The 13801-nt window shown below is 43.4% G+C and overlaps 1 protein-coding gene across 1 annotated transcript in view; it reads right to left on the reverse strand.

The window, feature by feature from the left end:
* Nucleotides 1–1085: 1085 nt before the first annotated feature.
* Nucleotides 1086–13801, reverse strand: part of lrit3a (info leucine-rich repeat, immunoglobulin-like and transmembrane domains 3a) — a 28738-nt gene continuing 16022 nt past the window's right edge. Inside the window, exons 3-4 of the mRNA XM_070864184.1 lie at nucleotides 7131–7436; nucleotides 1086–2134 (exon numbers count right to left, since the gene is read on the reverse strand). Of these exons, the coding sequence (XP_070720285.1) occupies nucleotides 1086–2134; nucleotides 7131–7436 (1355 nt within the window). The remainder of the gene's footprint in view (nucleotides 2135–7130; nucleotides 7437–13801) is intronic.

Here is a 13801-nt window from a genome sequence, read left to right on the forward strand (position 1 = left end):
GTGAGCTCAACCGACTCTGGATATGTTGGCAGCGTTAGAAGAAGAGATGACAGTCGCTCACTGGCACTTAAATCGGTGGAGTTATCCTGCAATTTTCAAGGTCAGAGATTAGGCCTTTTAGGACGATAACACTCATGAGGTATGAGACTTTGCGCCGGGCGCAGAAGTCTCGCCCCTTGTGAGAAATTGGGGTTACGGCCCCCAAAAGGAAGTAGAGCGTTAAATCAAGTGCTCCACTTCCTTTCTGGAGCGGTGGGGGGGGGGGCGCACGGTTCAGGAGTGGGGTGCAGCCCTATGCACTGGTCCGCGTAGCACTGTCACATATGAGTGGCTCTTCCCTGAATTAAAGAGAAGGGCACAAGCTGCATACTCTGCAGATTGTGAACACACCTACCTGGACCACCCAGCGTGACCAGCCCGGCACTCAAGCAGAGTGCTGGGCTAAGCGATCGTGGCACGGACCTCGCACCAAAAGCTGCAGCAATGAGGGAAAAAAACTACACCTGATGAGCAGCCAACCACCACCCCTATAACTTTCACCCCACTAGCAGCCAGCCGCCCAGTTCGTGTCCTGTCACTGTCGCTGTCATCGCCCCGTGCAGCTTCAGGGGGAGATATCCAATTTAGGGTCCAGGGTGTTGCGCACGGCAATGATGTCACAATCAGGAGGTTAGGGCACAACATCTAGTGAAACTCCCGCCGAATATAGCAGGAGTTGGTAGCAGCGCCGTGCCCGATCGCAAAGTCATTTGCAACCCCACGCTAACGGGAGGCGCAAATTACCCCAATTTCTCCCCCTTAATGACTAAACCAGTGAGGAAGAAGAAAATTGACAGATATTTTTCACACTCACAATGTAAATGATGGTCATAACAGACACAAGCAATTTTATTATAAAGATATATCTTTTGAAGCTTTGCATTCAGTCTGAAATAACACTTTATATATTGAATATGAATTGAAAAAAACTATGTTATATAAATGGGTGTTTCTCACTGTACATGTACACATTAATATACAAAAAACAACCTGAAGACAACACAAAGATGTTATTTCTTTGTAGATTGGTCAGTGTGCTGCACAAATTAGCAAAGATACTCAGACCTAGAACAGTCACTTTTGAAGGTCATCTGTGAATCTATGCTGGATCTTGAGCATAATAGTAGTCTTTGGGATTCAGTATTACGTCGAGTCCACAGATCATTCCCTCTCCTCGTTGGCTGTGGTCTGAGTGACAGTGTTTCAAATTTTACATAAGAATCTTTGATGAGCTCCTGTTCTCCAATTTTTTTCCTTTTGCAGTGGACTTTGACAACCACATAGCACAGTGTAAAAAGGAGTCCTACCGCAATAACACACCCTATACTAACAATAATAATCAATAGAGTTTGATGGCTACTTGTGTTGGTTTCTCCCTCTGTTGAGAAAACTACACATTGTTCTCTTTTAGGTTGGATTCCCTTTGGGCATATGCATGCCGTATATTTTGTGTTTGGCGTCAATCCGTCTATTGAGATTTTGCTTTTGTTGGGGTCTATATTGATTTTCTGTACATCTTTTTCGCCATACTTTGAGTAGAGTACATTTAAGGCAGTATCACTTTTATAATCTGAAACTTTCCAGATCACATAGACTTTCTGATCTGTCTCACTGATAACTCTCAGGTTCTCAATAATAACATTTTGTTCTGGTGTTCGAGTTGTATTTACAGTTAAACTTTCTTTCTTGTTCACATTGACTTGTTGAATTACTTTGTTTGAATTTCCTTCTACTTGTACCTTGGTAAGCTTTTTTTCATCTGCCACAGGCTTGGCTTGATCAACATGGGCGACCTTTTCCTTAGTTGATGCTGTGGTGGAGATAGACGACAGTGTTTCAGTTGTCAAACTTTCCATCTGTTGTTCCATATTCACTTTGGTTGAATTCTTTTGTTCTGTACTCGATTTCTTTAAAAGGTTCCTCCTCTGGGGGGGAGCTGTAGTAACAATACCTACAACGGTGAGAGTGATAGCTGCTTCTGATGCACCTGCCAAATTTTTTGCTCTACATCTGTATTCACCAGCATCCTTATAGGAAATTCTCATCAAACTGATTATTGACCATCGGATCCCATCTGCTGGTGATTCGTGTATAACTGAAAGAAATGACATATTAATGTAGTAAAAAACTTAATTAGCGCAGCAAAATATTACTCTGTCCAAAATATCTTTAATTGCTGTTTTCAATCTAAGGGTTTTAATATTTAAATAATAATTAAATGCAAGTGAACCAAAACTGGAATTATATTTATTCATTCATAAACAAATAGTGGGTCTTGTCTTCTACTCAAATCTCATTATTCAGCCTACAGAATTTCTAGTATTAAAACAACTCTAAGTTGGTGGAAATACAAAGAAATCTGAAGATAAAAATATTGTTGTAGCTATTGTGGAATAGTTCAGAAAGGAGCAAAGAAGGAGTGTGCAACATTTCAGCTCAAATACTGTGAGATACGAGAGTCATTTAATAACATAATAATAATAATAACCCCTGATTGCAGATCAAATCTGGCCCACTTTCTAATGTCATGGATGAGGGGACCAAATGTAAGATATCCAAGTTTGCTGATGACACAAAGCTAGATGGGAATGTAAGTTGTGAGGAGGATGCTTCAAGGGGATATAGACAGATTAAGTGAATGGGAAAGAACATGGCAAATGGAATATAATGTGGAGAAATGTGAAGTCATCAACTTTTGGAGGAAAAATAGAAACGCAAAGTATTTTTTAAACGGTGAGAGATTGGGAAATGTTAGTGTTCAGAGCGACCTGGGTGTCCTTGTACACTAATCAATGAAAGTTAACATGCAGGTACAGCAAGCAATTAAGAAAGCAAATGGTATGTTGGCCTTTATTATAAGAGGATGAGAGTATAAGAGTAAAGACATCTTACTGCAATTATATAGTGCCCTAGTGAGACCACACCTGGAGTATTGTGTACAGTTTTGGTTTCCTTACGTAAGGAAGGATATACTTGCCATAGAGGGAGTGCAACAGAGGTTCACCAGACTGATTCCTGGGATGGAGGATTGTCCTATGAGGAGAGATTGAGTAGACTAGGTCTATATTCTCTAGAGTTTAGAAGAATGAGAGGTGATCTCATTGAAACATACAAAATTCTTACAGGGCTTGACAGGGTACATGCAGGGAGGATGTTTCCTCTGGCTGGGGAGTCTAGAACCAGGGGTCACAGTGTCAGAATAAGGGGTCAGCCATTTAGGACTGAGATGAGGAGAAACTTCTTCACTCAGAGGGTGGTGAATCTTTGAAATTCTTTACCCTGTGGAGGTTCAGTCTTTGAGTATATTCAAGCAGAGATCAATAGATTTTGGGGTATTAAGGGAATCAAGGGATATGGGCACAGTGCCGGAAAGTGGAGTTGAGGTAGAAGATCAGCCATGATCTTATTGAATGGTAGAGCAGGCTCGAGGGGCCGAACGGCCTACCCCTGCTCCTAATTCTTATGTTCTTATACGCCCCATAGAGCAGCTCTATACAGAAAACAATTGCTCCACTGCCTAATTGTCCCATGCCACAAACCCAGCACAGGGACGTGGATAAATGATGTGTGCTTTAATACAGGTGCAACGTCCTGAATCCAAAACTCTGAAAACCAGAATTGTCCAAAAACCGGACATTTTGAGGCAAAACCCCAAATCCGGCCTGGATTTCATCGAGGATTCCAGATTTCAGATAAGAAATCAAGTCAGAAATCGGGAATTCTTGACCGAACCCGTGCCGGATTTCGGGTTTTGTCGGATTTCGGACCTCGCTGCTCAAAACCCCGCACGGATTCGGTCGAGGAGTATGGATTTCAGGCATAGATTTTCTAGTCTGAAATCCAGAAAAACCCAAAAACCGGCACAGATTCAATCTCGAGGATTCCGGATTTTGGATGTTTTACCTGTAATGAAAATCACAACCCTTTGAAAATCCCACCGGCAGAAACAGCTGATCTGCCAATGGGGTAATGGGAATAAAATATTCAGAAAGTGCTGTTGGCATATCTCAGTGGGAATCCCAGGAATCCCAGCAATCCCAGCAGTGTTGTTTGGCCCCTTCTAGTCAGTACCTCGCTCCGGAATATAGCATAAGGGATGGACTTTCAAATTGTGTTTTCGAATCCCTCCATGACTTAGCTCCACATTACCTGCAGTCCTATCTCCCAGAACATACTCTCTGTTCTCAAAATCTGAATAACTATGGTTGTATCTCCTGTCCTCTGCAGAGCTTTAAGCCAGCATGTCCCTGCACTTTTGGGTTTCTTCTTAAGCCTCTCTGCCTTGCTTCTTCTCTCCCCACCTTCAAAAACTTTCTCAAAACTTACTTCTGTAGCCAAACTTTTAGCCATTTCCACTAATGTCTTTCTCACTTCCTGCTTGGTGGTCTACTGAAAAATGGATTGGGACATTTTTTTACATGAAAAGCTTTATGTGTAGGTTGTTGATAACAAGTGGACTCATGTAAAAACATAGTTATGGTAAATTAAGTCTGATGTACAGACTTAGGATAATAAACAGCTTATAAGGGAACATTAATAAACACAGGATATGTTTGTTGTAAAATATCTTTAGTTAGTACAAAAATTTTGCACTTTTCTATCTGGTAGGAGAAATTACATTTTCAATCTTTTACCCTCATTTTCATGCAGATACAAATTGTGAACGGGAAAGTCAGCAGAGCTGCTCAACTACACACCCAGTAAGTTTTAAATTTTAAAATAGCTGATTCCTTCTATGAGAATTTTTTATTGACAAATCTCACACCAGCTGTGCAGCAGCCTGGAAACAGGAGGTCTCCACAGAATTGCGATAGGAAAACTAAACATAAAGCGGGTTAAATTGGTCTTCTGAGGTAATGCAAAATGAGCGAGAGCAAATCGGTAGCCTGTTTTACACCCGGCCCCATTTTCTTTCCCATTAACTTCAGGCTGCCGATTAGCTATCGTCAGTTTTTCATTAACTCCCTAAACTGATTTAACATCAAAGTATTTCTTATTAGGTTGCAAGATCTCCCCAAGCTACCTACCACCAGCCATCAAGAGGGCAGGCAAATGAATTACTCTTGGGCATCCTCCAATACTTCTTTGAACCAGGTTTCAAGTAATATGTAAGAGGACCTATGGTTGACCATTTTTTTGATCTTTCCATTCTGGAGATTCCTGGTTTCCTTTCAGCACCTCTCCACATTGAAGATTTGGAATTTAGTAGAATCTGCATCCATAACCTTATAGCATTGGGGCTCCAACAGATTCATTTCATTCTCAACTCTGGCATCTTCTGCATCTCCCACTTCCTTTGCATTACCATTGGAAGCCCTGCCTTCAACTCTCTGGAACCTAGGCCCTGGAGTTCCCTATCTACACCTCTCCACCTCTCTCCTCCTTTCAGATGCTCCTTGAAACTTACCTCCTTGACCTGTCCTAATGTCTCCTTCTTTGGTTCGATGTCAATTGTTGTCTGATTACAATCCTGTGAAGCACCTTGGGACATTTTGCTACATTAAAGGTGCTATATAAATGCAGGTTGTTGGTCATTTAGGCTTGTATGCTCTAAGTGTATATTTAAAATCCCACCCCATCTCCAACTTCCCCTTCCTGTCAAATATCCTTGAATGTGTTGTCGATTCACAAATCCATGCCCATCTTTCATGCAACACCATGTTGAACTTCTCCAATCAGGTTTGTAAGACTTTAGCATTTTTTTCTGTCTCATTTTTCTGCTAATAACTATGCTTGCAAACTGCTTCAAGATGGCTGAAAACATGGCTTGACCTTTTTTAATGACCCAAAATACTGTGCAAAGTCAAAAGACTTTCTCATGAGTTTTAACATCTCACAGCTGCGAAGAGACATTTTCACAGGCAGTAAGAGACATCCTTGAATGGTGATAAGAAATGAGAATACCTATTCATGGGAAGGATTTGTTTAAGAGTATTCCTTTGTTTTAAACCTAGACAATTATGCATACAGTGGACCAACATCCAGAAAAACGGTATATAATGGCTGGAACATGTGAAGTTGGGGGCTGCAGTCAAGAGAACTGGAAACTTCAAGAGAATCAGGGAGTTAAGTCTTATAATCGTTGACCATAGTCTGGTGTGAGTGTCTTTGTTTCTTTTAATCACTTAGGGGATAGCCATTTTGTAACTGTTAAAACTATTAATAGGGATAGATCAGTGTGGCTAATTGTGCATTTGATGCTATCGTAAATTGCTTGTATTTCCTTTGATTATTTTAAGTAAAGATAACCTACTGGAGAAGGGTGAAAAAAAGAAACACCCTGAGACTGTGTCTGTTGTTTTTTTTGTCTCACAAGTTTGAATTCTGAAAAGTGAAGATAAACCTAGCAGGCTAAAACCTGTCTTAATTAAGATAAGTCTTACAGGTTTTGACCTGCCACAGCACTGAAACAGCCCTTATCAAAGTCACAAATGGCATTCTATGTGACTTTGACTGTGGTAAACTATCCTTCTTGACCTGTCTGCTATCTTTGATATGGTTGACCACACCATGCTCCTCCAATGCCTCTCCTCCTGTATCCAGCTGAGGGTGGGGGGGGGGGGCGCCCTCGCCTGGTTCCAATCTTATCTATCCAGTCGTAGCCAGAAACTCTCCTGCATTAGCTTCTCTTCCTGCACTGTTAACTGTTATATCTGGAGTCCTCCAAGGATCTATCTTTGGCCCCCTCCTAATTCTCATCTACATGCTGCCCCTTGGCGACGTCATCTGAAAACACAATGCATGTTCCACATGTACGCTGACGACATGTAGCTCTAGACTTGACTATTCCAATGCTTTCCTGGCTGGCCTCCCACCTTCCACTCTCCATAAACTTGAAGTCATCCAAAACTCTGCTGCCTGTATCCTATCTTGCACCAAGTCCCGTTCACCCATCACTCCTGTGCTCGCTGACCTACAATTGCTCCTGGTCCATCAATGCCTCAATTTCAAAATTCTAATCCTTGTTTTCAAATCCCTTCATGGCTTTGCCCATATCTCTGTAACCTGCTCCAGCCCTATAACCCACACATTTCTGCATTTCTCCAGTTGTAGCCTCTTGCGCATCCATTTGTTATTGTTGAGTGAATTACCTGTATAATTAACTGGTAAGCCATCTGCCCTGAACCAGACAAGCAATGGGGTTGGATATCCTGTTGAATCACAGCGAAGCAAAATATTACTTCCCAGTGGCGATGTAATTTTGGTTGCTGAAGTCATGACTGATGGTTTGAGGCACTGTTCAAGTTCAACTCTCTGGAATAAAACACCCGCAATATTATCGGGCCCACTGCATGTCATTAGTGGATCCATGAGAATAACTGATGTTTCTTCTGACTTAGAAAGTTCAATTAGCTTTGATATCCTACAGTCACAGAACCATAGGTTGTCTTGGAAACCTAAAGAAGAGAAAGACATCTAAGGTCATTGCTTTTTATAAAATAAATAAAACTATCACATGGATTTTCTCTGAAATCCATAAAATCCTTGTTTAGTGACACATTCCCCAAAATAATTACTCAAACCAAATCTCGTTATTAAAATAAAATTCCTTCAGTAAAAATACTTAATGATCATGTATGCAGATTTATTATCTACCCTTCCAGAGTTTCTAGCCTGCCCAATCAAAAAGTGCACTTGTTTCATTTGGGTATTGCATGTAATAAATCTCAAAAGCTCTGTTCAGGACCATCCAACAATACTTTTTGAAATTAAATGCTTTCTTCATTTCACAGAAGCAGCAAATATACCCTTTATAGAGTTTCACTTATATTTGAATTTAAAGTAATAACAATCGCTATGATGGAGGTGAAATTCTGTGCTCTTCCAGGGCACTCTGTTGTAGCTCTGGCGGGTTTGTGCCAGAGGGGCTGCAAAGTAGGCCAGGACTCAGATACACCAGGTCCTGGCCTTGCCTTGAGGAATATATGGGGCCTTGTAAGGAGCAAAGCTTTCACCTGCAGTATGCAAGGTCAGGAGGGAGCAGGCATGGGATCAGGCATCCCAGACGCACCCTTCATGGCACAATGGTGGATGAATGCTGGGAGTTTTCCCGAACCCCCGGACTTGCTAATTAGCATGCAGCAAGCCTCAGGGAATCGTAGACCGGAAAGTTGCATAAAATGTCACCACCACTTAGAAGTGCCAGCAGGCAAGTCACAACAAGATCAGAGGAGATGTAAAGACTCCCAAAACTCTGAGTTACCATGTTCACAGACATTCCAAAAAAGCAACAACCTACCAAGCAAGGAGCGGTGACAGTCAGAAAGAGCCAAGTATTTAATCATTTATTTCAGCACTTATTCAACTGAGCTCTGTTTACAGTTTTTAGGTATAATAGCTTCAAGGAGGGTAGGACAGAAAGACATTTTCAAAACATAGTGGGGGGAAAATTGCGGTCGGAGGCTTCCTTTGTAAGAAACGCCTCCGACCCAATATGTTTTTATGAAAATACCTGGTGGTACCGGAGGAACGTAGGATTCCGGTCGGAGGCCTCCATTCATTGTGCAGCCTACAGAACATGTCCCCCAGGTACGTATTTGTATCCTGGAATCACGTGGGCGTGGACCACCAATTATTATGTAGTATTCTCATTGATAATAATGGGAGCTCCGTTTGTGTGAGCTCCTATTACTATCAATAGGAACACCCGCGTAAAACAAGAAACACAACACAAATAAATTTTAACAACACGTCACATATTTAAAATTAATTGGAATTGAATGTAACTAAATGTTTTGGAAAAAAGATTATTTAAAAAATTTTTTTTTTTAATGTTTTAATTTGGCTAAAAATGAACTTATCTTAATGGACAGGATTTTTAATATAAAAATGAGTGATTACTTTTAATTTTTCTATGGACCCGAACTTGGTGGAAGCCAAGGCTCGCCCAAGTGCCGCTTAACGACAGCCGATGGCTGCTGAGAGACCGGGCGGTACTTTGCCAGGAAGATCCCTCTAAAAGAGATGGCTATACTGCCCGGCGGCCAAAGAACGGTTTACACCGTCAATCGGGGCGGGAACTCCCAATCTCGGTGGCAAATGCGTTTCTCGCCAAAGTACGCATGAGGATTGAGTCCCCCAGGGAGGGGGGGGGGGGGGGAACACTGAAAAATAAAAATATTCACAATTAAAAAAAACACCATAACACCTTCAAAGGACCTCATACAGGTAAAACCCTGAAAGAAATAAAATTTAAAAATGTTAACTAAAATTTTTTTGCAGGTCATCTTACTTACCGTTGGGTTTAGACCTGCTTCCACGCAGCGGTCCTTCCCCCTGCTGCCGCCAACTCCCTCCTGCACCAATATGTCAGCTCGGCGAGCGGGAGGTCACTTATGTGACTTGGCCACCAGAGGCTGTCAGCAGGCGGTTCCCAGCGGTACTCCCCTCCCGCCGGATGCAGACCTGGAGGAATCTGTCACCGAGGGGAGAGCAGCTACAAAACTCGTTGTCAGCCAACTTTTACCAGGCGTAAGAGTTTGAAGGACGTTTGCTGGGCAAGAGCTCGGCCCCGCGGATGTTCCCCCCATGAACCGACATTTCTGAGGCCTCTTCGGGTGCATGCGCACATCGTACGCACCCGGCGAGGCCACAATATTCGGCCCATTAAATAAAAATAATAAATTAGAGTGAGTAAATTAAAATAGTTCTTTAAAATAATTTTCATTTTCCTTTTAGATAGCAAGGAAAATTCATCTTCACAAATGATGGTCCAGTGAATTTATCCACAAGATCACAAGCTAATTACAGATGTAGAAGGCCATTCAGCCCATCAGTTCTTAATTTGCCTTTCACAAGTTTGAACCTTGTTTTACTCTTGCAACTTAATATAAAGTAATTATCTAGATTTACCTTTTCTACAAGGTTTACTATCTTATATTACTCTAAGATCATCTCGCAGATTAACCTTTCCTCATATCTTTAATACTAGGTATCAATCCTGTGGCTGTTCTTTGAACTCCCTCTAAAAGTTGAGAAGCTCCCTTGTGCCTCAGTTTACATTGCGTCCCCAGGGTTTCCATCAATCTTTCACTGAAGTTAAGGCAGGTGTTCAGAACAACCCCCATGGAAATTTCAGGCACGCAATAATCAAGTTTATTCCTAATAATCAATTCAATTATTTTATACAACTTTACAAGGTCATAAGATAATATGGGTGAGGAAGACCATGTAGCTCATCCATCCAGAAGAACCCTACAGTCCTCACATTGCATCAGTTTGATTCAGATCCATCCAGGGTTTTGCCTTCACCATTCTGGCTAGAAGTCCATTCCAAATGTCACTCTCTGCTTGGAGAAGAACGTCCTGATTTCAGGAATGGTATATCAACAAATGCAACACAGGGCTACCAGTATGATTTTTAATGATTAAAAATAGCTGAGTAGATCATCGTTTTTTTTTAAATCATTAGAATGTGAATGGTAGCATAACAGACAACCAGAACTTGCAAGCTTGCTCCCCTCGGTGGGACTTTGCATTAAATGAGTTTATGCTACAGCTGATGATCATCATTACTAGTAATGAGATTATTTCTTCCAGGTGAATTTTGATAGTTGACTGGCTGGAAATGCAACTTTCTATAGTTACCAGGAGATGCAACTTAGCTGATCCAGTGATAATAGAAGAAAATAAATTACTTGGAAGTACTAGATGACAAACTTGGATTAAAGCAAGGACAGGTGATCCCCAGAGACCCATATGATGAAGACAGTTTGCCACTTTTTACTAGAGATTGGAGGTGTTAGCGCTGGCCATTAAGGCAAAAAAATGGCAGCCACCTCACTTCCGCCCATTGCCGGCGAGTCCCGATGTGGCCGTCATTTTCGGTTCGGTGGCATCGCTGCCAATTTCCGCGCTTATTAGGGATATGTAGATTATGCAGATCAATGAGTGTGAATGTGACATGAATATTACTTGCCATTTATCAGCCCAAGCCTGAATGTCATCCAGGTCTTGCTGCATGCGGGGATGGACTGCTTCATTATCTGAGGAGTTGCGAATGGAATTGAACACTGTGCAATCAGCAGCAAACTTCCTCGCTTCTGAACTTATGATAGAGGAAAGCTCATTGAAGAAGCAGCTGAAAAGGTTGGGCCTAGGACATTGCTCAGGAACTCCTGCAGCGATGTCCTGAAGCTGAGATGATTGAACTCCCAATAACCACAACTGTCTAGGCAACTTAGAACCTCTTCCAGGTTGTGTAGAAGTTCGATGGTGTTACAACCAGTGATCAGGATGTCATCTTGAAACACAATGTTGCGTGGGGCAGGTTTCAGCAAACTCTCCATGTTTCTCTGGAAAATGGCTGCAGCTGAGCGAATCCCAAAAGGGCAGCTGTGTTATATAAACAGCCCTTTGTGTGTGTTGATGCACGCCAGTCTTTTCAAAGATTCAGCCAGCTCCTGTGTCATGTAGGTGGAGGTTAGGTCCAACTTGGTGAACGACTTCCCCGCCACTATCGTTGCGAACAGGTCATCTGCCTTGGGCAGCGGGTACTGGTCCTGTAGTGAGACTCGGTTAATCGTTACCTTGTAGTCTCCGCAGATTCTGACCGTGCCATCGCTTTTCAACACTGGAACAATTGGACTGGCCCACTCATTGAACTCGACTGGCAATATGATTCCTTCGCGTTGGAGTCTGTCCAGTTCGATCTCGACGTTCTCCCTCATCATATACGGAACCTCCCGAGCCTTGTGATGGATGGGCTGTGCATCGGGGCCTAGATGGATCTATACCTTGGCACCTGTGAAGTTGCCGATGCCTGGTTCGAATAGCGAGGGAAACTTGCTCAGCACTTGAGCACACGAGGCGTCATCCACTGAAGATAGTGCTTTGGTGTTGTTCCAATTCCATCTAAACTTTTCTAGCCAGCTTCTGCCGAACAGCGTTGGGCCATTGCCTGGAACAATCCACAATGATAAGTCATGCACATCTCTATCATACGATACCTTCACTGCCGCACTTCCAATTACTGGTATGAGCTCTTTAGTGTAGGTACACAGCTTTGCATTAATCGGGCTCAGTTTGGGCCTTTGTGCTTTATTGTCCCACAGTTTCTCGAAAGCCTTCTGGCTCATTATTGACTGGCTCGCACCCGTGTCCAACTCCATGGATACTGGAACTCCATTTAATTTGACTTGCACCATTATAGCAGGGCTCTTGGTGGTGAAGGTATGTACCCCATACACTTCTTCCTCGGGTTGAGTTGCCTGTGCTGCGTGAACCGCGTTGGATCGATCATTCTCTGCCATGCGGTATGTCGCAGTACGTTTGCACATTCGCTGGAGGTGCCCCATTGTTGTGCAGCCTTTGCAGGCGTAGTGCTTGAATCGACATTGATGGGCCCGATGATTACCCCCGCAGCGCCAACACGGTGCTAATGGATTCACATTCACCCCCGATGGCGGACTCTGAGTCATCACAGGTCTTGCAGCCGCAGACATATAGGCCCTGCCCTATGCCGTTCGGCCTGCTAGTGACGTCATTTTATGCACAGTACTTGCCGGCGAGCTTCGATGTTGAGAAGATATCTGTTTGGTGTTATCGTCCGTGGCCATGCATGCCTGGGCGATCGCGATGGTCCTGCTCAGGTCTAGGGTTTCGGCAGCCAGCAGCTTTCGGAGAATGACCTCGTGGCTGATGCCCAGCACGAAAAAGTCCCACAGCATTTGCCCCAAAATCGCAAGGTCCCGCGAGGCGTTTCAGGTCAGCGACATAATCCGCCACCTCCTGGCCCCTGGAGCGATGGTGCGTGTAAAAATGCTATCTGGCCATGAGGATACTCTCATTCGGCTTGGGGTGATCCTGAACCAGTGTGTACCACTCTGTATATTCCTCCTCCATTGGTTTTGTCGGTGCGAGCAGATTCTTGATGAGGCCGTATATTTTAGGCCCACAGATGGTGAGGAGAACCACCCTGCGCTTGGCAGCTTTAGTGTCTCCTTCCAGCTCGTTCGCCACAAAGTACTGGTTGAGATGCTCGACGAAGGCTTCCCAATCATCACCCTCTATGAATCTCTCTAATATGCCAACGGCAGCCATGGTTGCGTGAAGGTTCGTATTCTGTTATTCGTCGCCAGTTGTGACGGGACTGGACAGGTTAGATGCAGGAAGAATGTTCCCGATGTTGGGGAAGTCCAGAACCAGGGGGCATAATCTAAGGATAAGGGGTAAGCCATTTAGGACTGAGATGAGGAGAAACTTCTTCACTCAGAGAGTTGTTAACGTGTGGAATTCCCTACCGCAGAGAGTTGTTGATGCCAGTTCATTGGATATATTCAAGAAGGAGTTAGATATGGCCCTTACGGCTAAAGGGATCAAGGGGTATGGAGAGAAAGCGGGACAGGGGTACTGAGGTGAATGATCAGCCATGATCTTATTGAATGGTGGTGCAGGCTCGAAGGGCCAAATGGCCTACTCCTGCACCTATTTTCTATGTTTCTATGTTGTGTATAGAAGAACTCCACGAGGCTGAGTACTGTGAGCTAAAATTCGTGTGACCTTAGTCTTCTTTATTACAACTCCAGAGTGCCTAAACAATATGGCAGCCAACCTTTTATGCTGGCCCTGCATGTTTGTGCAGGTGACCATTAGGACTCCAACAGTCACACCCTCTGGTGGCAAGTATTACATAATTACATACATAACAGTGGGATTAGGAATCTTGTATCCTGAGAGCCGATCACAGGTTCTTGCTCAACAGATGCACTGCCACTCCCCCGGGGCGGCACCTCAGCATTCCTAGCAATCTTTTGGAGCACAG

The sequence above is a fragment of the Pristiophorus japonicus genome, chromosome 2 (genome assembly GCF_044704955.1).
Source record: "Pristiophorus japonicus isolate sPriJap1 chromosome 2, sPriJap1.hap1, whole genome shotgun sequence".
Lineage (NCBI taxonomy): Eukaryota > Metazoa > Chordata > Chondrichthyes > Pristiophoridae > Pristiophorus > Pristiophorus japonicus.